The sequence below is a fragment of the Balaenoptera musculus genome, chromosome 11, assembly GCF_009873245.2.
Source record: "Balaenoptera musculus isolate JJ_BM4_2016_0621 chromosome 11, mBalMus1.pri.v3, whole genome shotgun sequence".
NCBI classification, from domain to species: domain Eukaryota; kingdom Metazoa; phylum Chordata; class Mammalia; order Artiodactyla; family Balaenopteridae; genus Balaenoptera; species Balaenoptera musculus.
In genome coordinates, this window is record NC_045795.1 from 61,077,906 (window position 1) to 61,105,525 (window position 27,620).

At 39.8% G+C, this 27,620-nt stretch overlaps 1 protein-coding gene across 3 annotated transcripts in view; it reads left to right on the top strand.

Annotated features, from left to right (window-relative positions):
- Window positions 1-26,752, top strand: part of SCN11A (sodium voltage-gated channel alpha subunit 11) — a 127,490-nt gene extending 100,738 nt beyond the window's left edge. For all 3 annotated transcript variants that reach the window (XM_036870409.1, XM_036870408.1, XM_036870411.1), the window contains 8 exons: window positions 1,998-2,171; window positions 7,070-7,171; window positions 7,651-7,920; window positions 8,615-8,668; window positions 11,236-11,373; window positions 17,235-17,339; window positions 21,682-21,952; window positions 24,906-26,752. In XM_036870409.1, coding sequence (XP_036726304.1) covers window positions 1,998-2,171; window positions 7,070-7,171; window positions 7,651-7,920; window positions 8,615-8,668; window positions 11,236-11,373; window positions 17,235-17,339; window positions 21,682-21,952; window positions 24,906-25,933 — 2,142 coding nt within the window. In that variant the 3' untranslated portion in view covers window positions 25,934-26,752. The remainder of the gene's footprint in view (window positions 1-1,997; window positions 2,172-7,069; window positions 7,172-7,650; window positions 7,921-8,614; window positions 8,669-11,235; window positions 11,374-17,234; window positions 17,340-21,681; window positions 21,953-24,905) is intronic.
- Window positions 26,753-27,620: the final 868 nt, after the last annotated feature.

A 27,620-nucleotide genomic window follows, 5' to 3' on the forward strand; every position in this document is an offset into this window, starting at 1 on the left:
AATTATCCCTGAAACAAAAAAGAAAATTTCCCTAAGACCATCCCAGAGAACTCCCTTGATTAATTTTTATCGCTCACCCTGTAGGGTTCCCTGTAATCTTCTGGTGATTACATCTCACCAGCTGTCTACACTTCCAAAAGATAGGGTTCTTGCATTTATTCCACAAATGGTCATTGTTGTCTGCCATGCCCTGTGTTAGTCAGTAGCAAAGCAGTGGTGTTGTCACAAGGTCACAGACACATACCCCATGCACCGTGTGAGAAAACTTATAATCAGAAAAGTAGCAGAGGGCACACAGTCCTCCTAGTTCTCATCTGCCTTCAGATGAGGCAAGCATAGGCTAGGCAGAGTGATACTGAGCACACAATGCAGAGGGTTCCAGGAGAGGGAACACATATTTACAGAGAAATGGAGACAAGAAACATCTAGTCCCTCACCACTGTATGCAGTATATGAACCAGCAGCCTCGTATCACCTGGCAGCTTATTAAAAATGCAGAGTCTTGGGCCCACCCCAGACCTGCTGAATCAGAACCTAGGTGATTTGGGGCTCATTAGAGTTTGAGAAGCTCTGATTTGGGCAACTACTTAATAATGGGAGCTTCCTGGATTAGGAAATGGCCTAGTTATATTATGGGAGCTTCCAAAGCTCAGTTGCTGATATCAGCCTGCTCTTCCATTGGGCAAACTCAGACCTGCTGAGCCAGCTTGTTGCTAAGTTTCCAAAATGAGAGAGGAAATGAGCTTCCAACACCATTCAGATTTGTCTCTCCTCAAGAGGCAAACAGACAATCCCTGACCTTCAGGAGCTTGGAGGCTAGTAGGGAAGACAGATGGAGTCCAGGCAATTATAGACCAGGGCCATAGTGATACACTCAGAGAAGCAGTGGGTGACATAGAGCCATGTAGGATGGCACCTAACCTATTCCTGTGGAAGAAGGACAGTTTCCTATAGAAGATACAAGCTAAGCTGAGATCTTAAAGGCTGACCAGGAGCCAGTGGGGCAGAGGAGGAGATGAAGGGCCTTCTTCAGTCAAAAGCCCACTTGGGGGTTGGAAATGAGACTGTTTTATTCTTTATTCTTTTTCCCTAGGGTTGTGGGACTGTGAGATTACCTTAGTCCCTGACAGCAGGGCTGATTTCTTTCTTGCCTTCATTTGGCATAGCCTGCCAAATGAGTTGGCAGGTTTAGTGCCTCTTCTCTCTTTTCTTTCATCCTCAGTAACACTGTAAAGACCAAAAGGACAGCTTATACCCTAGTAATATAGACCCTGAAGAGTCACACGCACACATACTTCAGGTGAAGGCAATGTTTGGATGTAGCATGGAAAAAGGTCTCTCCAAAAGCTTGGATATCTAATTTTCATAAATCACACTTAATGAAGTTTAATATTCAAAGTAATTTACATTGGGAGCTCTAGCCCAGTGCTTCCCAAACTTTTGCAAATCATGGTTCACATACAAAATGATCACATATGTAGGGAACACTGGGGTAAACGGATAATGCTGTTTGTGGTGGAAGATGACGAGCCTCAGGGTTGGCAGGATCCAGAGTGTGGGCTAAGGTGTTTGGACTTGATGCTGTAAGCAACAAAGAGCCACTGAATAGAGCCACCCAGGTAACTAGGGGGATGAGAGAGATGGTGTATGCCACTGGGAGTTTCTGGAAAAGTTGGCAAGATATTGTTGGCAAGAGTTGAAAGGATTAGGAAGACCAGGAAATAGTGTGGTGAAGATTTTTTTGGTAAATATTCCAGGAGCCAGTGATGAGAGCCTGGGGAACTATAGTGGCAACAGAAACCTAGAAATAGGATTTTCCTTCTTCTGGTTTTACTTACTCAAGGAATTGTTTCTATTGGAAAAGTTCAGCCTTAATACCTTTTGAGCAAAACCTTGTCACCAAGAGAGGTACTAGTTTATTCAAATAAGGAAGAAAAATAAAAAGTACAGTCAGCAGAGAGTTCAACTTGGCCTATGGATGTGCTTTATCATTTCAGGTATTTGAAGATATTTACCTTGGTACACAACCCAAAATCCAAGCAATACTTAATTGTACTGACAGTATTTTCACATACATTTTTATCTTGGAGATGGGTCTGAAATGGGTGGCCTTTGGATTTAGGAAGTACTTCACCAGTGCCTGGTGCTGGCTCGATTTCATCATTGTGATTGTAAGTTTACCATCTCTGTGTCTCATGCAGGTGGGGATTGAGGCGGGGTGGGTAGGAGTGGAGGAGGGGATCACATGGGAGCTGCTTTTCCTGTGTGCCTTATATGAGTGCCTCTCCAAAATATTTTTCTTCACATTCATCCATCAGCAGTCCAGCCTTTCCTCGTTCCCATTCCTCATATGCTGCATCTCATACGCTCACCACCTCAACCCTTTCCATGATAGTACTCATTCACTTCTCTCCATAAGCACTGCTTATGTCTGATGTAAATCTAGAATAACTTTGCATATTCTCTACTTTTACTTCTCCTTCCAACTTTTCATTTCTTTTCAAGACTTCTCAAAGCAGGTCAGCAGCAAGCAGATTAGACTGGTCTCCGTCTTGATTGTCAAGCAACAAAGAGGATTATTCACATACATTTTTTCATTTAATCTGAACAACAGTGTTCCGAGTTAAGCAGACCTATATATCACCTACCATATTACAGACAAGGAAACCTGAAGCTCAGAGGGTTAGCAATTTGTTTCAGGTGAAATTGGAATTCACACCTTGGTCTGTATGATGCTAAGGCCAGTAGTAGTAATAGTAGATCACATTTTTCGACTGCTTTCTCTGTACCAGAGAAAGCAGTACTTTGCCATATACCTCATATGCATTCTATCTTTTAGTTATTGCAGCCTTTCCATGTGGTAGTTATTGTTATTTTTCCCAGATACAAAGGAGTAAACTAAGTCGTAGAGAGGCTAAGAAACATGTTCAAGGTTGCCCAGCTAGAAGTGATGGAGGTGAGACTCAAACCTAGTAAGCCTCACTCCAAAGCCCTTGATTGTAACATCTATCTATATCCTTGCTACCATGACCTAATTAGTTAGACTTTGTCCCTGCTATTTAAGGAAGTAGGTACGACAAATACACAGCATAAGCTGTGTGGTCAGCACACCACACTGGAGAGCCATAATTTTGTTGGTGGGCACAAATAAGCCTTGTGGTTCAGGAATTTCAGAAAAGCATCAGTGCCATTGGAGCTCCAACACAAGCAACCCCATGATCATCATGTGGATCCCTATCAGTTTCCAGAGTGCTAATCACTGTACACCCATTATCTTATTAGATTATAGTGAAAAATGCATAAGACAATGGACAGATTATTGGTATTTCTGATCTAGGACCTGTGGTTTACTGGCCTAAACTTAGGAGACTGATTCTAAATCTTTGTTTACTCTCTTTCTGTGTAACCTCAAGCAAAGTGCTTGAAGTTTTGACATAAATTTTCATATGGATAAAAATGAGAGTGTAGATGCTAAATTGCCCTAATTTGACCAGATACAAAATTGAAAACATAAATCTAACAATAGCCATTTAAAATATCAAAATGGTAGGGCTTCCCTGGTGGCGCAGTGGTTGAGAATCTGCCTGCTAATGCAGGGGACACGGGTTCGAGCCCTGGTCTGGGAAGATCCCACATGCCACGGAGCAGCTGGGCCCGTGAGCCACAACTACTGAGCCTGCGCGTCTGGAGCCTGTGCCCCGCAACGGGAGGGGCCGCGATAGTGAAAGGCCCGCGCACCGCGATGAAGAGCGGTCCCCGCACCGCGATGAAGAGTGGCCCCCACTTGCCGCAACTAGAGAAAGCCCTCGCACAAACCGAAGACCCGGCATAGCCAAAAATAAATAAATAAATAAAAATAAAAGTAGCTATAAAAAAAAAATAATAATAATAAATAAAAAAGTAAAAAAAAATAAAAAAAAATAAAATATCAAAACGGTAGTTGAATACCACACTTTCAAAAAGGATATTAGGCCCAGGTGGTTTTGAAAACAAGTTTAGCAAACTTCCAAGGAGCAGTGGCTATAGACTGAATGTTTGTGTCCCACCCCTGCCCCAAATTTGTATGTTGAAACCTAATCTCCAGTGTTTTGGTGTTTGGGAGGTGACTAGGACATAAGGACATTTATTCCTGAACCCTCATGAATGGGATTAGTGATCTTATAAAAGAGACCCCACAGGGTTTTCTCACTCCTTCTGCCATGTGAAGACAGGGAGAAGATGGCTGTCTATGAACCAGGAAATAGGCCCTCAACCAGACACTGACTGCCAGCATCTTAATCTTGTACTTCCCAGCCTCCAGACTGTGAGAAATTTCTGTTGTTTATACATCCAGGCTATTGTATGGTATTCTGTTATAGCAGCCTGAACTGACTAAGGCGAGCAGTTAACCCCAACCTTGTTCAAATTGTTACAAAGAACAGAAAAAGAGGGGAGGCTCACAAACTTATTTAATGAGACAAACATAAAGTTGACAACGAAATGAATGGAACAAAAATGAGTAGAGCAAGAAAAGAAATAATCCTGTAAATATATATCTCTATAAATCCCAGAGAAAGCACTCAGTAAGTATGGTCCACTATTACTATTATCAGCCTTAGCATCATACAGACCCAATTCCACCTGAAACAAGTTGCTGATCCTCTGAGCTTCAGGCTTCCTTATCTGTAACATGGTAGTGATGTACAACACTGCCTAATTCAGGGCATTGTCGTGTGGATTAAATGAGAGAGAGTGTGTGTGAATAATCCTTTTATGTTGCTTGTTACTCAAGATTATATAAAATGATCTTTATAATTTTGGAGTAGGAAAATGTAAACACAACCACAAATACATACATACATACATATAGACATAAGTTTAACTATTTCAAAACGTAAAACTTTCTTTTTTTTTTTGTTCAACAATACTGTAATTATAGTTAAAGACAGGCTATACCCTGGAGACAGTATTTGCCATATACATAACAGATAGTTATTGTCTACAGTATGTAAATACTCCCTACAGATCAACAAGAAAACGACAACCCCGTGTAAGAATGGGAGAAGGATGAAAATAGGCAGTTCACAGAAGGAGCTCAAGTTGCTAATAAATGTATAAAGAAATACACACTAGTCATATCACCAGTTAGCACAGAAGTGCATATTAAAATGAGACACTTCTTTTTACTCATCAGATAGACAAAAGTTTTTAAGTTGGATAATATCTAATATGAGAAAGATTTAGGAAAATGGAATTTCTAGTCACTGCTAACTATCGTACAGTCAGTTTGTGGAAAGTTTTGCACTATTAAGTAAAATTACAAATGAGCCCAATTTACAAACCCAGAAATACCACTTCTAGTTATACATTTAAGGAAAACTCTTGTGTATGTACCCAGGAAAAATGCACATGTCTGTCCAGTTTGCTATTGTTCATAGTAGCAAAGAAATGGAAGTAATTTAGATATTCACCAAGAGGGAATGAGTTAATAAAATATGAATATTTATATGCTGTAATATTTCATAACAGTTAAAAGGAGCAAACCATGAGAATATATATCAACATGATAGGAATCTCAAAAACATAGTGCGGAGTGATAAATGCAAATTAGGTAGAAATAAAATAAAACTAGTGAAGACTTCCCCCCTGGAAGAATGCCATAGAGTGGGAAAGAATGTGGATGTTTCTATGTTTGTGTGTCTCATCAATGTCTCCCAATTGGTGGAACAGAGACTGGGGGTGAGGTTCCAGGCGAAAGAGTGTACAATGCCCCTCTAGGAACATCTTCCCCACCCATGGTAACAGTCATTTAGTAAAACCAGAACTGCTAAGCTTTGCCATCCTTTTCCCTCTGGCTAGGAACAAAGTAGGTGTATTTGTGGAAGAGCTGATTAAATAGGTCTCCCAACAGGCAATGCTGTCACAAACAAAAGAACAAAAAAACCTACTTGAAAAAACCATTATAAATAAACACATTTTGAATTGGTGGTGATTTTTTAAAGTTGATTACAAATTTTAAAATCTGGTTATTCTGTCATATTCACTCAATTTTTCTCAATTTGCAAATATTTTACTTTTATAATGAGATTGACAGGATAATTCACTTCCTGTCATGCTGAGCCACTCCCCTTCTAAGCTGAGCCTCTGAAGGGTCTGCATAATCAATAAGAATGGCTGAAGATCTGCAAATAGTGGCCTTCAACTTAAGCTCAGCATGTTTGTTGAGTTTTAAGTTAGTGTATTTACGGAGTTTTCCAATCCTCAGTCCTGTCCCATTGGGAAGAAGTATGTTAGGAGAGAAAATTGAATTTAATTCTCCAAAAGGGAGCTATTTGAATGAAGGGAAATATTAGCAAACAAAGAATTATTTCTTCATAACTTGATTTTGATATCATTTCAAACATATGGAAAAATTGCAAGAAGTAGTGTAAAGAATCCCTTATACTCTTCCCCCAGATTCACCAATTATTAACATTGTAGCCCATCTGCCTTATCATTTTTTCTATTTTTTTCCCCCTAAACTGCTTGAGATTAAGTTGCAGGCATCACACTCCATTAGCCCTCAACATTTCAGTGTGTATTTCCTAAGAACAAGGATATTATCTCACACAGTCACAATACAGTTATCAAGGTTAGGAATTTAACATGATCCAATACTAAAACCCACATCCATTTTCAAATTTTCTCAATTGTCACAAGATTCTTTATGGCTAATTCACCCTACCCACACACCATCACCTTTACCCCCACCGCAATCCAGGATCAAACTCAGGATCTCATATAACTTATCATTGTCGTGTCTCTTTGGTTTCCTTTAATTCACAACAATGTCTCAGCTTTTCTTTGTCTTTCATCAAACAAATCATGTAAATGCATTGTTCTCACCCATATGGGCTGTAGCTTTGCCAGGCAAGGAGGAAAATAGCCTCTCACCTGCCCTCCCCTTCCAGCAGGGTCTGGCTGGTTTCTGTGTCTGGATAATCCACTGTGGGCACAATGAGTTTGCCTCTCAGAAAGACAGCTCTTAATCCCCACTGGGTTCTCTGGGCACCAAGTCAGGTGTACTACCTGTGGCTTCTTTTCCCACCAGGTCTCTGTGACCAGTCTCATCGACTTAAAGGTCTTGAAGTCCTTCCGGATTCTGCGAGCGCTGAGGCCTCTGCGAGCGCTGTCCCAGTTTGAAGGAATGAAGGTATGTTCTTCAGATGGATGGGAGGAAAGTCAGCCAGCAGGGAAAGGCAGAGAAGCCAACTGCTCTTCTTGGGCTGGGCTTCCCTTAAATTGCCAAGCTTTTCCTGGACTCCTTCCCATCCAGCCCACTGCTTAGAATTTCAGAGATGGAGAAAAGTCTAAGATACAGTCTTCACCTAAAAGTGCTTCTGTGACAGCCAAGATGGGCTCTGGCTTCTCTTCAATCCTAGGGTAGGTGTCCCATAAGTCTGTAACACCATCATCAAAGGACACTTCTCAAGTGATCCTGTGGCAACAGAAAGGACCCATTATGTATGGAGCTGAGAGCAGGGCTTGCCGTGGGGTGGGGGTTCGGGGCTGGAATGTAAAGACGGAGCTCCAAGAAATCCAGCCCCACACGTTAGACTCATCCTGGGAAGATCAAGAGCTTGTTGAGTCTCACACGTCTATTATATTTTTCTTCTGTTTTGCTTCCTTAAGGTGGTAGTTAATGCTCTCATAGGTGCCATACCTGCCATTCTGAATGTTTTGCTTGTCTGCCTCATTTTCTGGCTCATATTTTGTATCCTGGGAGTAAGTTTGTTTTCTGGAAAATTTGGAAGATGTGTTAATGTGACAGATGGAAACTCAGTTATAAATTACAACATTGTTGCAAACCGGAGTCAATGTGAAAGTGGAAATTTCTCCTGGTTCACCCTGAAAGTCAACTTTGACAATGTGGGAATGGCTTACCTCGCGCTGCTGCAAGTGGTAAGCACTGTGGGTTTATTTTTCACTCTGGGGAAAGAAACCTTAAAATAATCATAAACCATTTCTCAGCTAATAAAAATACAGTGGCTATATTGAGATAAGAGAATCAAATCCCAATTTCTCACATGGGAGCTAATGCCCTCTGGAATTGTTCCCCACCGAGCATCTCCAACCTTATTTTCTACTGAGCCTCAACCTCCAGGCGATGTCCCATAAGGGTCTGGACTTCTCAGTCTGTCCTAAATGGTGCCTTGCTCTCCTGAGCTCCAGCCAGAGAGACGTAGAGCCTCAGATGCTAAGCCACTCCATTAGTAACAGTTCCCTGTGGGAAGTCAGTCCCAGGTCGAATCGTGGTTGCAAGGTTTTGGACAGATAGTGCAAACAGATGTGGAATCAGGAAAGAGCCTTAATCAGGCTCTTTGCAGCAATTGGTTCATAGCTTCTTTAGCAATTTTTAAGGCAGAAATTTTCTCTTGTTTTTAAACTTTTTGTCTTGTGAAAATGAAGAAAAAAAAATCCAAGACATCTATCCTTGAATTTCCTTCTGCTGTTCTTTTATGTGGACATTCTGTCCTGGAAGGGTGGGACATCGTCTTATGTACATGTGCCCACTGGACTTGCTGGCTTTTGTATGGCACTTGTCTGTTGATGCCAAGTCTATAATTACGTTCATGTTTCTCTGCTTTCATTGCAGGCAACATTTAAGGGCTGGATGGATATTATGTATGCAGCTGTTGATTCCAGAGGGGTGAGCTTGTGTTCTACCATGTTCTAGAGTGCTAGGATCAAATCAGGAATATCATGACTACATGGACAGCCCAGAACTTCCTGCATCATAATTCCAGTGGCCAGGATTCTTTGCCTTGTTTTCATTAGGACAAACACTATGAAACAGGGATTAAAAGGATTCTTATTCATCCTCCTATGAGTATTACATCCTAGCATGCTACAAAGTCAAGTCCTCTTTCTCCATACTGACCACTCATGTAGGAGGTGGAGCCAGAAGCAACAGAATCACAGGATGCCTTGATTTTCCTCTCTCACCTCTTCTTCAAGTGAGTGGAAAGGCAGAAGCCAAATTTCAAAGGGTACCTTCTCTTGACTGTGGGAGAGAGAACCTTAAGATTGGACTAGGTCTGAGCAAGAGACCCTCCAATGGCTCCAGGTTCCCCAGAGAATAAGGGGATTTCTAGTAATTGCCAACTGTCAAATTATAGTTAAATAAAAAGTGATCATGGATTCCCAAGGTTAGAAGAGTACTCAGCAATCTAGTCCATTTCTATGTCCCAGTTGGGAAAATTGAGGAATAGAAAGGAAGAGTGTTGCCCAAAGTCATAGCGAGAGCAAATGGTTGAATCAAGAATGGAATCAGCATTGTTTATTTTTTCCTACCATCACACACATATGTGTTATTGTTTGAGAGTATACAGAGTTGATGCCTGGCACATAGTAGATGTTCAGTACAGCTGGTAGTAGCAGTAGAGGTGATATGAATAGTGTTATAGTAGTAGTAGAGGCAATTTATAACAAAGGAAATATTTAAAAATATTAATGTGCTTATTTTTTTGTCTGTATGAATATATGAACTTCACCTCAGTTTACCTTAGACATCCATCTGCCTTGAGGTGGAGCTAGGGGATAGGGAGGAGATCTTATGTATGACAGAAGAAGTATGTTTCTTATATATGTTCCTTGAGTGAATGATGGGTGGGTGGGGGTGTGTGGAGGTGTGCCTGTCCTGATGTGGTCCTGGGATATCCTAACTGGTGTGTGCTAGTATAATGGCCTTTGTCTGTGTAGTCACAGAGCATCCTACTGTTCTCAAATATTGAAGCTGCAACTGGTGAAACCATGGGCCTTTCTCCTCCTTCAACTCCTCCTAGCCTCAAACACTGACTCTCTGCCATATCCTTCATATGGTCTCCTGGCTCAGCAGTCTACTCCCATCCCTTACTATGAAGCCCACAATGGCAGGCATATGGCTGTCAACCCCACGTCCAAGCCACGAGAACTAAAGAAGGTTCAAGAGACTGCTGTCTGCCCAATTATGCTACTCCAGTCTCTTAAGTCATCCTGCCTGCCCAACGTATCCCAGGCCTTCCCAGCTGTAGTTTTCTCTTTGAAAAATACCAAAGTTGAACCAGAACACACATTCTTTGCTCTCCATGTTCCCCTCGATTTACTGGGCCCCAAGCCCCCTCTCCAAACCCAAAGAAGGGAAAATCAGGACACACATCTCACAGCTCTGATGTTCTCTCTTTCTCTGTTTCTCTTTCTGACAATTCCCTGGGTACAAGTGAGGTGATCCTTTCTCTGTTCCTCTTTCTGTCTGAACCTCCCTTTGCAAGATGATTAGCCGGCTGCATAACCTTGTTTTCAATGTCAGATACTGAATATTAATTCTTCTTTCCATTACATTGTTTCTAGACTAATGCCTATCCTTAATTCAAACAAGTAGATGCTTCCAGCCAACTGGCACTAAGGTTAGGTACTCTTCAAGGCAAAAGAGAAAAATAATTGTTTCAAATATTTACCTCTAATACACTAGTCTGTATGGTGGGTTTTGAAAAACAAGTGTCATGAGTACATTCAACACATAACAGAGCTATCAACATTCATCTCTATCTTTGAATGTGATCAGGGAAAAGAAAACAGAGATGCTCCTGCCACCTATCCCCAAAATGAATAAAACCAATGACCATGTGAAGATCTTGCACACTTTTGGTCATGCCTTAAGCTAGGGGAGCTTGATTATAGTCCATTCTTGTCCATTCTAGAGCTTGATCATTCATCCACTCATTCAATGTGTGTGGAGAACTTACATGTCACAAGCTATGCCAGGCACTAGGAAATCAAGAGTGACAGGATGCAAGCACAGACTAAATACAGTAGTGAGCTCTGTTTGAAGGATATAGCCTTCCACCAAGGGTTGGTAGTCAGTCTCCTGAAGTGAACATGTCCCTTCTCTGGTGGATATCTCCAATCTGGCTCCCTCCAATTATGTGTCCATATGGACATCCTAGAGACATTTTCAAAGGGCACATATGATCATGCCACTTTCCTCCCTCACAACCCTTCAGTGATTCTCCATTGCTTAGAATAAAAAGCCTAATCCTCCACCACACCCCCTCCCCACTGTATGGTACCACTCAAGCTGCGCTGGGGGAAGCTGAAAGAGGAGAGAGGGGCTCCCTGCAGGGCCACGGCTGACTGGAGGAGGCTGAGTGGTTAATGCTGCTGCTACCAGGCAGTTAAGATGGCTCATGTTTTTCTCCAGTAATTGTTTTCTTCTCTCATTTAAAAAATCCCTAACAGGAAGGACAACAGCCAAGGTTTGAGGAGAACTCATTAATGTATGTTTACTTCGTAGTTTTTATCATCTTTGGCTCATTCTTCACTCTGAATCTCTTTATTGGTGTTATTATTGACAACTTCAACCAACAGCAGAAAAAGATAAGTATGGGGGTTGTCCTGATTTGGTATTTTTACCTCTCTTCTCCAAAGAGCTTGAATGGAGCATAAATCTGTTCTAAATTGTTGTGCAAAGTAGCCTTTATCATCTGCATGAGAACAAAGAGGGAGCCTCCTGGAGAAGAGTCTTGAGGATATGGCTGAAAAGGAACTAAAACAGCTGGCTTTTATTAAATCATTGTTTTTATTCTCCACTCTACCCTCTTAAACAAAGGACATTGTTGAACTCTAATAGAAAAATAATTGCCAGGATTAGTATTTATGTCATATTTTAGTAACCGTTCAAGCGTACCTTGTTATCCAGGATAAAAAGAGTACAAACGATTCCCGACTTAGGATGGTTCAACTTACACGTCTTTAGCTTTATGATGATGCAAAAGTGATACGCATTGAATAGAAACTTTACTTCAGATTTTGAATTGTGATCTTTTCCTGGGCTAGAGATATGCAGTACAATACTCTCTTGTGACACTGGGTAGCAGCAGCCACAGCTCCCAGTCAGCCACGCACTCATTGAGGGTAAACAATCGATATATACTTACAACATTCTGTACCCATACAACCATTCTGTTTTTCACTTTCAGTACAGTATTCAATAAATTACATGAGGTATTCAACACTTTATTATAAAATAGGGTTTGTGTTACATGATTTTGCCCAACTATAAGCTAAAGTAAGTGTTCTGAACATGTTTAAGGTAGGCAAGGCTAAGCTATGATGTTCAGTAGGTTAAGTGTATTAAATGCATTTCAACTTACAATATTTTCAGCTTACAATGGGTTTATCAGGATGTAACACCATTGTAAGTACAGGAAAATCTGTAAACGCTCCTTTTTCAGTAAACTTGTGTCTTGCCTCTCAACACCCAAATCTCATCAGATTTACTGAACTTACTTGGAAAGAAGATGGTTGGGGAAGAGGCAGACTTTTTTAGGGAGTTTTTTTCCCCATGCATTGTAACTACAGATATTTATTTTTCTGATTCTACAATCTATAGGAGCATCGTAGTAAATGTGGAAAAAAAGGAAGAGAAAAAGAATATTTAAATCACCCATAAGATGACCGCCAAATAATAACCATTTTAGATTAAGACTCATCATTTTGGTACCATCTTTTCCTGTTACTTTTTAACTAAATAAGTATTTCTTTTACACCGTTGAGATTGCATAATATTTTTAACTATCCTCTCCATTAGTTATGAGTTCATGTCATGAGATCATTGTTATAAGAATTTTCAGGGCTGAATTTCATCCCATATTATGGATAGATCATAATTTGTTCTAATCACTCCCCTTTTTAAGGACATTTAGGGGTCATTTCCAAATTTCTTGCTCCTCTAAAATAATCATGAACATTCTTAAAATTCTCTCTGTGTATCTCTGATTATTTCCTCAGGATAAGTTCCTAGAATTTAAGGCATTAAAGATATATTGTCAAATTACCTTTCAGAAATGCTGTGCTGGGTCCCATCCTTTTGTAAGATATGAAGATGCCTGTTTACTCTGTTCTAATCATTCTGACTTTTGTAATTTTTAATTATCTTTTCCAGCACGATGGGTAAAAGTGTTATCTCATAGTTTTACATTCATTCATTTGACCATTTATGAAGTTATACACTTTTTCACAGGTTGATGGCCATAAGTATTTCTTCCTTGAGTTATCTGTTTACTGTCTTTGTCTCTTCTTAAAATTGACATTATCATCTTTTTCTTATGTTTTTATATAGTAACTCCAATTTGTGACTTGCTTCTTACATTTTTGTAATGACAGTTTTAACTTGTAGACATTTAGCATATTTATGAAGTCAAACTCTCAATCTTGTCCTTTTTGGCTTCTTTTCTTGCATTTATATACTGAAGGCATTTCTCAATCCTAAAATCAGGTAACTAAATATTCACCTTTGGTTTTCCTAATTGTTTTGTGGCTCTCTTTTATTTTTCTGTTGAACTTTTTTAATTCATCCAAAATGTATCCTGATACTGTTGAGCTTTCTTAGTGTCTGCTGGGAGAATCATTCACAGTCCCAGGCAACTATATGGCTGCTGTTATTCAGGAGTGTACTATGTGGTGTCACCTCTGTAATATGCAGCTTGATTGCAATCAATACCTACAATTTGAATGTCAGGCCTTGTGATTTTAGATTTAAGCTTACATTTGAAATCACTGTTTTGATCAGTCCAAAACATTTTTGTTCTGTTTTGTTTTACTTTTTATTTCAGAAAATTTCAAACATGCACAAGAGTATAGTAGAGTGAACCTAAAATATCCATCACCCGGCACAACATTTATTGATTTAAGAACATCCTTATGCCATCTATGCCCTTACCCAATCCTTCCACCAGATTTTTTATAGAGCAAATCACAGATATCATATTATTTCATTCACTGATATTTCAGAACATATCTCTTTTTAAACATAACTACAATTCCATTATCAAATCTAAAAAGTTTAATATGAGTTCTTTAAACTCGTCAAAAACCCAGTCAGTGTTCAAATTTCCTCCAGTCTTTTATTTTCTTAAAATATGTATCCATTCTTTCATTGATTGACTGATTGATATTAAAGTTTGTTTCTTTTCAAATTAAGATTCAAATAAGGTCCTCCCATTGGATGAGTTCCTTGCTCTCTGGAATGACAATATGTTCTAGGCCTTGTTTGTACCCTTCCTGGCCCAGATCTGGAATCAGCCATTTCTCTAAGGAGTGCTGGGAGGTGGTGTTCCAAGACAGTCTGGAATGCTTATTGTGATTATTTTGAGACTTTTTCAGTGGACAGAGCTACTTCAAATTTAGGACTACAAGGAAATATATATGTGGAAGTATGAATACTCATCATTCAAATTCAGGACTACAAGGTTTTCACTTAACCAGTACATCTATATCTCCTCTTTTCCACACTGAGAAAACTGGTTCTCATGGATACAAAATATGATACTTTAAAATTTTCCATAACTACTCATTTTATTTATCTCACAACACACACATAGGACAGTCTCATAATAATAGTATTAATACTATCATGATGCATAAGATTATTGAAGACACTTGTGTCTGCCAGTCATCCTGAAAAAACCTGGTTAACTTCTAGGGCTGTTTCTTTTTTTCAATTTTTTTTTTTTTTTTACTGTGCAAAACACTCATAACATAAAATTTATCATCTTATCCATTTTTAGTGTACATTCAGTGGTATTAATTACATTCATAATGTTGTGCAACCATCATCACCATCCATTTCTGTAACTCTTCATCTTGTAAAACTGAAACTCTACATGCATTAAACAATAACTCCCCATGCTCGCCCCCAGCCCCTGGTGGCTACCATTCTACTTTCTGTCTCCGTGATTTTGACTGTTCTCAGTATCTCATGTAAGTGGAATCGTATAGTGTTTGTCTTTTTGTGACTGGCTTACTTCATTAAGCATAATGTCCTTAAGGTTCATGCATGTTGTAGCATATTGCAGAATTTCCTTCCTATTTAAGGCTATGTATATACCATGTTTTGCTCTTTCATCCATCTGTTGATGGACAGTTGGGTTGCTTCCACATTTTAGCTATTGTGAATAAAGCTCTTGTGAACATAGGTGTGCAAATATCTCTTTGAGACCCTGCTTTTGATTCTTTTAGGTCTATACCTAGAAGTGGAATTGCTGGATCATATGGTAATGTGTACAGTATACAAAGGTTCTAATTTCTCTACATCCTCACCAGTACTTGTTTCTGTTTTTTCGATAGTAGCCATTCTAATGGATGTGAGGTGGTATCTCATTTTGGTTTTGATTTGCGTTTCCCTAATGATTAGTGACACTGAACATTTTTTTCATGTGCTTATTGGCCATTCATATATCTTCTTTAAAGAAATGTCTGTTCAAGCCCTTTACTTGTTTTTGAATCAGGTTGTTTGTCCTTCTGTTGTTACATTTTCGGTGTCCTCTATATATTCTGGATATTAATTTCTTATCAGATACATGATTTGCAAATATTTTCCCCATTGTGTGGGTTGCCTTTTTACTTCATTGATAGTGTCTTGGATGCACAAAATTTTTAAGTTATTATGAAGTCCAATTTGTCTATTTTTCCTTTTGCCTTTTGTGTCATATCCAAGAGATCACTGTCAAATCCAGTGTTGTGAAGCTTTTGTTCTATGTTTTCTTCTGAGAGTTTTATTGTTCTAGATCTTACATTTATGTCTTTGATCCATTTTGAGTTAATTTTTTTATATGATGTTAGGCACTGATTCAGCTTCATTCTTTTGCATGTTGATATCCAGTTTTCCTAGCACCATTTGTTGAAAAGACTCTCCTAGGGCTGTATATTTTTGGTCCATACTGGTGGTGTAAATTCAAACCCCACACCCTCATCAAGGCAGGCTTGGATTCACAAATTATCAGTGAAGACTGGGTTTTTACCCATAGTACAGACTGAGACAGTGTTCTGGTTGTCTTCCATTGCCAACAGACAGGTTTGGTTTTCTTCTTCACCCTTTAATGGCAGCACTTGGAGAGTTCCAGATTCACACAGGGTCCTTGGCTTAACCCCACTGCCTTCTCCCCATGACCCCCTTGTAGTTATTAAATCCCAAGATTCTTGTTTTTACAGAGATTAGCAAATGCTGTTAGGCCAGCCACGGCTTCAGGACTAATTTACTACTCTTTCTTTTTGATCTCTCTTGATTTTCAGATGATAGAGATGTTCCTTACTTTTGTGCAGGTTCAGCTATGTCTTTTTTTTTTTAACATCTTTATTGGAGTATAATTGCTTTGCAATGGTGTGTCAGTTTCTGCTGTATAACAAAGTGAATCAGCTATACATATACATATATCCTCATATCTCCTCCCTCTTGCGTTTCCCTCGCACCCTCCCTATCCCACCCCTCTAGGTGGTCACAAAGCGCCGAGCTGATCTCCCAGTGCTATGCGGCTGCTTCCCACTAGCTATCTATTTTACATTTGGTAGTGTATATATGTCAGTGCTACTCTCTCACTTCGTCCCAGCTTACCCTTCCCCCTCCCCGCGTGTCCTCAAGTCCATTCTCTTTGTCTGTGTCTTTATTTCTGTCCTGCCCCTCGGTTCTTCAGAACCGGTTTTTTTTTTTTTTTTTTAGATTCCATATATATATGTGTTAGCATACAATATTTGTTTTTCTCTTTCTGACTTACTTCACTCTGTATGACAGACTCTAGGTCCATCCACCTCACTACAGATAACTGAATTTTGTTTCTTTTTATGTCAGCTATGTCTTTTAAAGGAATTCTGTTCCATTTTATCCCACATTTCTGGATGTTTTACCACTCCCCAAACTCCAATTTCCAGAAATGAAAATCCTACTTCATTTTTCTGTTCTTTCTTCCTCAGTAGTAAAAACATTTAAAGCTCTCTAATTTTTTTTTTTTTTCTGAGAATGGCTCTGGACAGATTTTTTTGAAATTTTATTAGTAGTGATATATGCATTCACATATTTAGGAGAATTTTAATTGTCACTTTGTAGGATTTTTTGTTTAAATTTGTGTTACTAATTTCTATTTTTGTTTCATTGTGGTTTGATTTACACAACTTGAAATATATTCAGTTTTTGTAAAGATTCTGTGGATGTTTGCAAAGAATTTGTAATCTTTGTTTATATTATAAAAAGAGAAATGTAACCGATAAAAGTAACATTTTTCCCTTCTTCCTTAATTTAAACCCTATTTCCTTTCAGCCCTCCCTCAGAGTCTCTTTCTGCTTCCCATTGGAATTTTAGGAATTGTTGATAGAAATGTAATATAAGTTTAAAACTATTTCTGAAAATTCAGAACTTGTTTCCAAAAATCCATTAATGATAATCAGCTCTCATCTTCTCCATATACTTAGGTGGCCAAGACATCTTTCTGACAGAAGAACAGAAGAAATACTATAATGCAATGAAAAAATTAGGATCCAAAAAACCTCAAAGGCCCATCCCAAGGCCTCTGGTGAGAGCACTTGATTGATTCTAAACATATAGATGTGTTAAGTGGTTATGAAGAACTCAGATATCTGCAGTGCCATTCTCCTTTAATTTTTACGTTTATAGACTTTACCTAAGAAGTCAGTATGAACCCAGGTACACTGATGTATGGCTCAAGTCCTTCGGAAGATTAGACATTCAAATTCAATAGTAAGGGCTTGGGCAACAACTTTAATTTACCTTTTAGTGAGCACACAATAGCTGCTTAGTATATACTCATTGCAATGATGTGAATTTAGCAGTTAGTTTTAATTTACTCTTGGCCAATTGAAAATGTATTTATAATATCTTTTACCAACTTTTTCTGGTGTGAAGTTGAGGTCATGCATACTCACTTCCACTTCACAAGTATTTATGATAAACTTTCTATATCAGGAGCGTGCACACTTTTTCTGTAAAAGGTCAGGCAGTAAATATTTTAAGCTTTGCAGGCCATGTGGTCTCTGCTGCTACTACTCAGCTTTGATGTTGTAGCACAAAAGCAGCCATCGGCGATATAGAACAAATGTGCTTGGCTGTGTTCCAGTCTAACTTGATTTATAAACACCAACATTTGAATTTCATATAATTTTCGTGTGTCAAAATTTTATTCTTTTGCGTTTTTATCCCAAAAGTCATCCTGAGTAGAACCTATTCTGAGCTCACAGGCTACACTAAAACAAGTGATGGGCCATATTTGGCCTGTGGGCCATATTTTGCTGAATCCTGCCTTACGAGATGCTAACAGGACTGCTCTGTGCTTACAGTCTAATTGAGGAGCTGGAATTTGAGAACATTAGATTTTAAAGTAATACAACAGGCACAGTTGGTAGCTCTGACAAGTGAGTTTGAAGGCTTTCAAGACAGGGAGGATCAGTGGGGCCGAAAAGTCTGGGAAAGCAGTATGGAAGAGGGGCTTGATATCTGATACATGTAGAGGATTTGGAGATTTTCATTCAAACGTGAGACCACAAATTATCAAAGGTATGTTTAATTTCCTGCTATTCCCAGCAATCAGAACAGAGTAAAGTGTGTTCTCAGTAATTATTTGTTGAATAAAGGAACATGTTTTCGGGCACACACAAAATCCATCCCACTAGGATTAAACATTTGTGTTGCACTAAAAATGTCTACAAATGTCAGGACCAAGTATTTAGAATTTATACAATGAAGAATTTTTACAAAAGGGTTAATGATAAAACTATCAATATATTTGGGAAATTATCATCTGACGACAGTATGTGGAACTTCATTTTACCTAAGTCAGATCTAGCTTTTAAGTACCAAACTCACTTTCTAGTACTAATTTCACTTTGAAGTTCTTATTTGAACTTGAGCCAACAAAAAAGACAGACAATTTTTATTTACATGTGCACGCTATGCAACAACTGACTCAGTACCAGTTGGTCCCAGATTTGGAATTAACTAAAAGACTCATGAGACACATACTTACCAGTTTATTTCATGAAGGATATGAAGCCAGCAGTGCAGCACACAGCCGAACAGAAGTTGCAGTGGCATGGATGCAGCTTCTAAGCCTCTCCACTGCACTGGACATGCTAGGATGCAAGAGATGAGCTTGAAGTGGGCACGGACTGCTTTAACAAAGGGAAGCTGCCACCTCCATTCCTTAACTATCTTTTATAACTTGTTTGTTGCATGGCTTATCGGGGAGTAGGTGCTATCCCAAAGCCCTTCCTGCATGGCTCACCAATCAAGATTTCACAATGAGTGATTCTGGCAACCAAGTACAACTCACCAGTTAATGCCGAACATTTATCTTAACCTCTGTATTCCGGAGAGCAGTTTTGCATGAGATAAACCCAAAAGCATATCCCCTGGTGTCCCTGAGTTTGAGCTAAGACTTCAAATCAGGTGTTAGCCCTTAACTCACAACTTTACCTCCCCACAGATTTTTTTTTAAATTTAATTTTATTTATTTATTTATTTATTTATTTATTTTTGGCTGCTTTTGGGTCTTCGTTGCTGCACGCGGGCTTTTCTCTGGTTGCGATGAGCAGGGGCTACTCTTCGTTGTAGTGTGCAAGCTTCTCATTGCGGTGGCTTCTCTTGTTGTGGAGCACGGGCTCTAGGTGCGCAGGCTTCAGTAGTTGTGGCACACGGGCTTCAGTAGTTGTGGCTCGCGGGCTCTAGAGCGCCGGCTCAGTAGTTGTGGCACACGGGATTAGTTGCCCCGTAGCGTCTGGGATCTTCCCGGACCAGGGCTCGAACCCGTGTCTCCTGCATTGGCAGGCGGATTCTTAACCACTGCGCCACCAGGGAAGCCCCACAGATTTTTTTTTTAATCTCTAAAGTCTACATATTATCTTTTGGCCTTTGGAACAAAGGAATAGCAATTGCATAGAGGGGAAAATACAGCTGTTTTAACCTGAGAATTGATGGATATTCTTTCTATCAGTAAGAGCAAGAAATCTGGAATCATTTCTGATTCTACCTGAGGCACCCCCACAAGGTAGCTTCATTACTGGGGTTAAAAATTATCCTGAGGTATAGGAGTCCCTGTACATCTTAAAATGACATAGAATGTGTTTTGAATACCTACCACGCTTGGTAGCTTATACTTTTAATCTCCATTTTCTAAATATTAGAGTTGAACTGTAAGGCCAGTGCTTACCATTCCTTACATTTATTCTCAGCCCTCGTTCTGCTTCCCTGGAGAGCACCCTTAAAAGTATCTTTTCTCCAGGTCCTTTCTGACTTCCTGGATGCGTTCTCACATAGGAAATGCACTTGACTTTCAAGTTTCTTCTCCAGACTCCTTGATAAAAGCTTTAGGGCTCGTGGAGCAAAGTTTGAAAGACACCAACTTACGGGTAGTATCCTACCACTGCTGTCCCGACCCTCTTTCTTCTCATTGCCCTTGCTCTCCCTGAGTGATATCATTCATTCTCTTGGTTTTAGTTCGTATCAGTACTGGTGCTGTTGTACTCCACATCTGCATTCCAGCTCTCTGCCTGAGCTCCAGACCCATACCTCTACCTGCCCATGTCCCTTGGATGCCCCACTGGCACCTCAAACTCCATGTGCTCAGGACACATTCATCATCTCCCCCCAGAACTCCTCATCCCCTGTTCTCTGGTTGATTGAATGCTCCACCAAGCAGAAATTATAGGCTCAGCCTTAACTTTCCCATAACCTACTCCATTCAAACTTTCTCTGACTCCTGCTACTTCTACTTCCATATTAGTTCTTAAACCTAAATGCTCATGTCTTTCTCCACTGTTACCACCACAGACCAACATCATCTCTTGCCTGGATTACCTTAACAGATGCCTGGGGTTATAAAGATGAATTCTTAGGGGGTCTATGAGGTTTCCAAATAGAATACTATATGTATACTTTGATTAGATGATATGTAATATGAAATAATCTAATATATACATATAATGTAAAACAACCAGTGTATAGCCAAGTATGCCATACAATATCAGTGTCTGAGTTTGTATTTAAGAACAGTTTCCACTTAAGTAAAGAACAAAGTGGTGCGTTATAGATGTTAAATTAAAGAAAATAGTGGAATAATTGAGTCATTTCACTGCACATGGTAGATTAGACGTGCAAACTTGAGTTCGAACCTGTACCAGAGCAATCAGCACATTCTTACTTTGGAGCAGGCCATCCATGTACAAACCAATATGCAAGTTCACCATCAGTAATAATGTGAAATAATCAGTTTTTCTGTTTCCATTTTTAGTAATCATTGGATCAGAATCCCATTTATCTAGCCTTATCTTTAAGTGAACAAGAATTAGAAAATTGGCATTCAAGAATTGCTTGAATATAGAGTTTTGGTTAAGTATAAGGTCTGATTATTCTGAACTGACAAATGGAGCCTTGGAGATGTTAACTCTCTTTTGTCCAACATAATTATGTGAGCAAGTATTCTCTGCATTAGTATTATTGAAGTCAAAATACAGAAGCAGGTGAAATATAGAGACCGAACTTCATTTTTTAAATGATTAAATCCAACATGAGCTATTTTATTTCAGCAAAAACAAATCATCCACCACATCAAAGTTATGTTGTTACTAAAAATTTAATTAATTTACTTATTTGGTTTCAAAATGGAATTAAAGCTATAAGCCTACAACTTAAAATCAGTTATCTAATTAAATTGAATGAAATTAAATGAAAAAATATCTATAGAAGAATTTCTTGCCCTTTAAAAAAGGTCTGTGCATTTTCCAAGAAACTGCTTTAATTGTAAGAGAGGACAAATGCTGCTGTATGTGCCTTTTAATGTATGTGATTTCATTCCTACAACTCAAAATGATCTATGATTCCTTTTTTTTGTTTGTTTTCCTCAGAACAAATGCCAGGGTCTTGTTTTTGACCTAGTTACACACCAGGTCTTTGACATCATCATCATCATCCTCATTTTCCTCAACATGGTTAGCATGATGGCTGAATCATATGGCCAGTCCAAAGCCATGGAACTCTTCCTTGAGCGTCTCAACCTGGCCTTTGTGGTCGTCTTTACAATTGAGTGTCTCATCAAAATCTTTGCTTTGAGGCAATACTACTTCATCAGTGGCTGGAATTTATTTGATTGTGTGATCGTGGTCATTTCTATTGTCAGTAAGTAAAATTGGCCGCCAGAGGGACTTTAATCTAAGAGCCAGAAGTAAACTTATAAATCTTATAAGTTTGGAAGAATTTGGAATTATGTCCAGAGTATCCACAAAGCAGAAAATTAAGCTTAATGTGATTTCTGAAAAAATAGACAGATGAACTAATGCCATTCTCTTTGGGGAGTTGCTAGGAGATACAGAGTAATTTCCATTCCCTTGACTATCTACACAATTGAAATAGAGTTAAATAATTATGTGGATAATTTATTCAACGGAGATAGACAAAATTAAGATGACTTAAAAGTTTTTGTGGGGCTACCTGCTTTATCCAGGGAGTTGAGTCAAAGTTCTACCTTTCTTGTGCAACTAAAGAGCATTTCTTGTTTTAAGGATTTGGCATTTAGTTTCCATGTTTTTCCCTAGTTCAAAATCCATGTTGATGTCAGATCACAATTACTGTGCCCCCGTGACATTGCCAGGCCTTCCCTTACCTCCTCCTTATACAGGGCCTCCATGGCCCAGCCTAGATGGGGCTTGCAAGAGTGTGTCATAAGGACAAGTAATGCTTTATCTTTATTCTTTTATCTTTATTCTGTATCTCATGTTAACTTAAACCACAGTGGAAACTACACTTGTCTCAATGCTCGGATCCCATTCACCAACCAGCCTCACTCTGTAATCAGCGTATTTTTCTTAACCGCAGGCAGAAATTAACTATAAGATTTATAGAAGAAGAATAGGGAAAAAAGAGGGTTATTGCCATATACCTTTTTATAAAACATACACACACACACACACACACACATCAACTTTGAAATTAAATTCTTCATGACTAAGCTATAAGATTTTACTCTGGGTTTTTGAAGTCTGCTTTTAACTAAACTGATAATTTGACTTTTTATAATTGTGTAAAACTGCCCAGGGGCTCTTCTCATAGTTCAAAGAGCAATGAAGACAATGAAAACTGATTTCACAAGTGGAAGTTTTTGTGCTATCTCAGAAAGGATGCATTAAGCAGATATGCTGGATCAAAATATTTTGGTTCCTATCACCACAGCAGCAATGCAGATGTTTCAGAGACCAAGAAAATGAATGGTACAGTTCATAGTCTGTTCTGGTTTCTAAGCCATAAAGTTCATGTAGATAAGGTTTAGTAATAGATCTTTCCACATGGTTACGGTTACATAGACTGTTAATCATTATTAGTCAATTCCAAGCATTATTAGTCATTTCCTGATGAAATCGACAGCAGCAGTAAAGTTAGAAAATGATGATAGGATGAGTCTGGGGCAGCCCTGTGAGCACTTTTCCTCCAATATGCAGAGAGCAGCTCATTCATTTCACTCTTTACTGACCTTCTTCCAGGCAGTGCCAGGCACTGTAGAGTTCATGAAATATCTCTGACTTCTGTCCTATGAACAACTGCTAAGCGATTGCAGCTACACTGCATAGCACTGTATAGCAACTTGTTCCAATGGATGAGAAGATCCACACATTGAGCCAAGTCCTACTCACCAATGTGGGCAGCATATTCTGTGCTTTTGCCAGTTGATCTGCCATCCAATCCTTAGCCTCTGCATTTTCTCACGCTCTCTCCTGAGCTTTTAGAGAAATACAAAATGAGTGTGAGTCAAAGTGATTCTCTCTATGGGGTTTACAATCCAATTGAGGTATTAAGACCTACCACCTTAAGGGATCAGAAAAAGAGTAATTGATTGAACCCCAAATCACATGGTACACAAAAGAACTGAGCTCAGAGAAAAGACAGATTACTGTGGGCTTGATTACTCAAAGAAATATTCACGGAGGAGGTGGGCCTTAAAGGAAGGACCTCCTCCAGTTGCTGCTGAATTGGTTTGTAGTCAATTTCACATCTCACCAGAGTTGCCTGCCTAATTAGCATATGAATTAAACTTCCTTGATACAATTAGGCAGTCAGTGAAGTATATCACCAACTAGTTCTCTTTAGTCATTAGGTGATGGCAGGTAGTGTTGGCCACCCATCACCCCTAATGACCTTAGAGGATCCCCAGAGCAAGAACAAGGCCATGTCTATACAAGGCAAGCATGTTCCAGCCATTCTATAATATTTGGGCCAAAATGTGAGTTGTTTTAAATTCTTGTATCACTTGATTACAGAGCAGGCAATGAGAAAACAGGGCGACATTTTAGGCCAAATATTTAGCAGTCTGCAGAAACCTTTGCTTGAGATGCCATTTCTGGTGTATCTACAACATCAGAGAAACTGTCTCCAATTTAGTCCCTTCAGCTTTTTGAATTAGATCTTCCAGAAGAACTTGGAATGAGCATACTGACAAAGATGAAAGATCCATGGCAGCTTTAGCCCAAAAATGAACATCCCAACACCACCCTCTTTCTCTAGCCCTGTCCTCACCTGTAGCAGGCTGTGTTCAAATTCCTCTATAATAAGAACCTGTTTGTTTAAGAAGTTTTGGGGCTGGGGTCGTACAACTTCCACCGATAGCTTAGGCTCAAGCTGACCTTCAGTAGCAGAAATTTCTCATTGCATTCTAATCTAAATAACTCCATCCGTAGTTTGTTTTCCATTCTATATATACAATAAATATGGAAAACTTATATTTGTTACCCCATGAATAACTTTAAATGCCCAACATAGATAATGTACTTCAAGTTCATACGATAACTAACAAAATAACCTGTCATAAACAGCATTTTATTTCTTTTCCTTGGGGGTCTTCAGTATTTTAGATGTCCTATCCCATCTAAAGTCCCATCTAAAACTGTACGAACCTTGGAAATTATTCTCCAGCTTAAGGCACAGATATATATTTTCCCTGATATAGGTAAAAAAATCTTAATTTTGTACATAAATTAAGAAGTAATGATAAAAAGGTGGTCCCACTCAGATTCAAGGCAGGAGAGAGAGGCTATGTCACTCTGCCTGCTGGAAATTGATTGACCCTTCTCCTTCTCTTAAGGTACAATGGTTTCTGCCTTGAAAACCCAGGCACACATTCCTTTCCCTCCAACACTCTTCAGAATTGTCCGCTTGGCTCGGATTGGCCGAATCCTGAGACTTGTTCGGGCAGCACGAGGAATCAGAACTCTCCTTTTCGCGCTGATGATGTCTCTTCCCTCTCTATTCAATATTGGTCTTCTACTCTTTCTGGTTATGTTTATTTATGCCATTTTTGGTATGAACTGTTTTTGCAAAGTGAAGGAAGAGTCTGGAATTGATGACATATTCAACTTCAAAACTTTCAAAGGCAGCATGCTCTGCCTCTTCCAGATAACCACGTCAGCAGGCTGGGATGCCCTCCTCAGCCCCATGTTGCAATCAAAAGACTCATGTAACCCCAAGTTAGAGAACTGTCACCTCTCTGCCATAGCCATAACCTACTTCGTCAGTTATATCATCATCTCCTTTCTCATCGTGGTCAACATGTATATTGCTGTGATTTTAGAAAACTTCAATATAGCCACTGAAGAAAGCGAGGACCCTTTGAGTGAAGACGACTTTGAAATATTCTACGAAGTCTGGGAAAAGTTTGACCCAGAAGCAACACAGTTTATCAGATATTCTGCTCTTTCTGACTTTGCCGATGCCCTTCCTGAGCCTCTGCGTGTGGCAAAGCCAAATAAATACCAATTTTTAGTCATGGACTTGCCCATGGTGAGCGGAGATCGCCTTCATTGCCTGGATATTCTGTTCGCTTTCACCGCTAGGGTACTTGGTGAGTCCAGTGGCCTGGATAGCATGAAAGCAGTGATGGAGGAGAAGTTCATGGAAGCCAACCCTTTCAAGAAGTTATATGAACCCATAGTCACCACCACCAAGAGGAAGGAAGAGGAAAGATGTGCTGCTGTTATTCAAAAGGCCTTTCGAAAGTACATGATGAAGACCAAGTGTACCTTGGAAGACAGGCCTCATTCACCCCTCCAGACACTCTGCAATGGAGACTTGTCCAGCTCTGGGGTGGCCGAGGGCAAGGTCCACTATGACTGAGCCCCTCACCTCCACCCCTACCTCACAGCCTCAGAGCCTTGCCTCCAGCCTCTGAGCTCCAAGGGGTCCACAGCTCAGTGTGCGAACAAGCAGTGGACTCACTGAACTAGCCATTCCATTTTTCTTTTTCGGGCTAAAAGAAATGGTGTTTCTGAGTTCACTTCAAATGGTTCTTATAGAGATATAAGATAAGGCTGCCCAACTATAATCACCGGTACTGTTTTAACAAAGAAAAAGACACTAGAGTGGGCTGTAGAGCAGGGGTCCCCAACCCCCGGGCTGCGGACCGCGCTACCCGTCCGTGGCCTGTCAGAAACTGGTCCGCACAGCAGGAGGTGAGCAGAGGGCGAGCCACCAAGATTTCATCTGCTGCTCCACGTCACTCGCGTTCCGCCCGAGCCACCCCTCCGCAACCCAGTCTGTGGAAAAACTGTCTTCCGCAAAATTGGCCCCTGGTGCCAGAAAGGTTGGGGACCTCTGCTGTAGGGGACACTAATGTGAGGATTGAAGCACAGTTCAAATTATATCAAAAGAAAAGAATAAGAAACAGAAAACATTAAAATTTTAAATTGTGTTTTTCCAAATGTTCTTAAGTACAGTATCCAATACCTTTGTTTGATGTTTTCCCAATAAAATATATGGCTTATCACACGTAACTCTTCTGCATGCTAAGTGAAAATTCAAAACCTGCCAATAAACACTTATTGCAGATTTTTTTTTAACCAGCATTAAACTTTTGGGGTTTATTTCAAACCTAAAAGCATGATCATGACTTGTCAGTTACCACCGTATCTTTCACCAGCTGCAATCTGTTATATATTTTCGGGGAAAAAAATAAATAAATGAGACTTTCAGTTTGCATTTCATTCAGACAGTACACTAAAAATCCTCTTGTTTGGTGGTTGTGTGAGTAGTGGTTTAAATGTGGTACTTTGCTTGGAATTAAAGGCCGGAGCCAGTGGTATGCTGACAAGTGTATAACAATTGCTCTTCAGGAAAAAAAAGCCATGATTTGTAGCATTTACTGATTTCTGTGGTGAATACTCCCATCATGACTGATTTCAAGCTACCAACATGTTTCTGAACATAGAGTTGGGAAGAGACATCCACAATCAGTTCTCGTGAGCTGCCCAAAGCTGGCTCAGCACACCACTGGCTGGAACCAGTAAGACAGTCTCACTTGCCTCTGGTTAAAATATCTGCAATGCGCAACTTGGATGGAGAGAGCAACCCCTTAACAACACCTGGACCCCAGGGCAGGGGAGCCATAAGACATACTGGTTAGCCGGTGACCTCAGGCATTTGATGAGCCCTACATTCAGTTCTGGCTGAATGTCTGCATCAAACACAGCCCAGAGAACAACCAGGTCGATCAGAAGGGCCTGGCCCCAGGAGTAGCCCAGGACCTTCCTAAAAACTGGAGATGCCCAGAGGCCAAACAAGACGTTAGCTGGACTGGGGGCAAAGAACTACACTGTGATAATCTAGGCTTGGAGGAGAACCCTGCAGAAATAGTACTGGAATCCTGTATCTCAGACAGATTGGAGGAGCTGATGTGTCTGTCAGCAGCCTGGAGTCTGAGGCCTGAGCCTCTGCTCTGCCCCTCACTGTCCAATGGAGGTAAGGCCAATGCCAGATGCTGTGGTGCACGGAGAGGGTGCTTATTTACAATGTGCACAAGATCTAA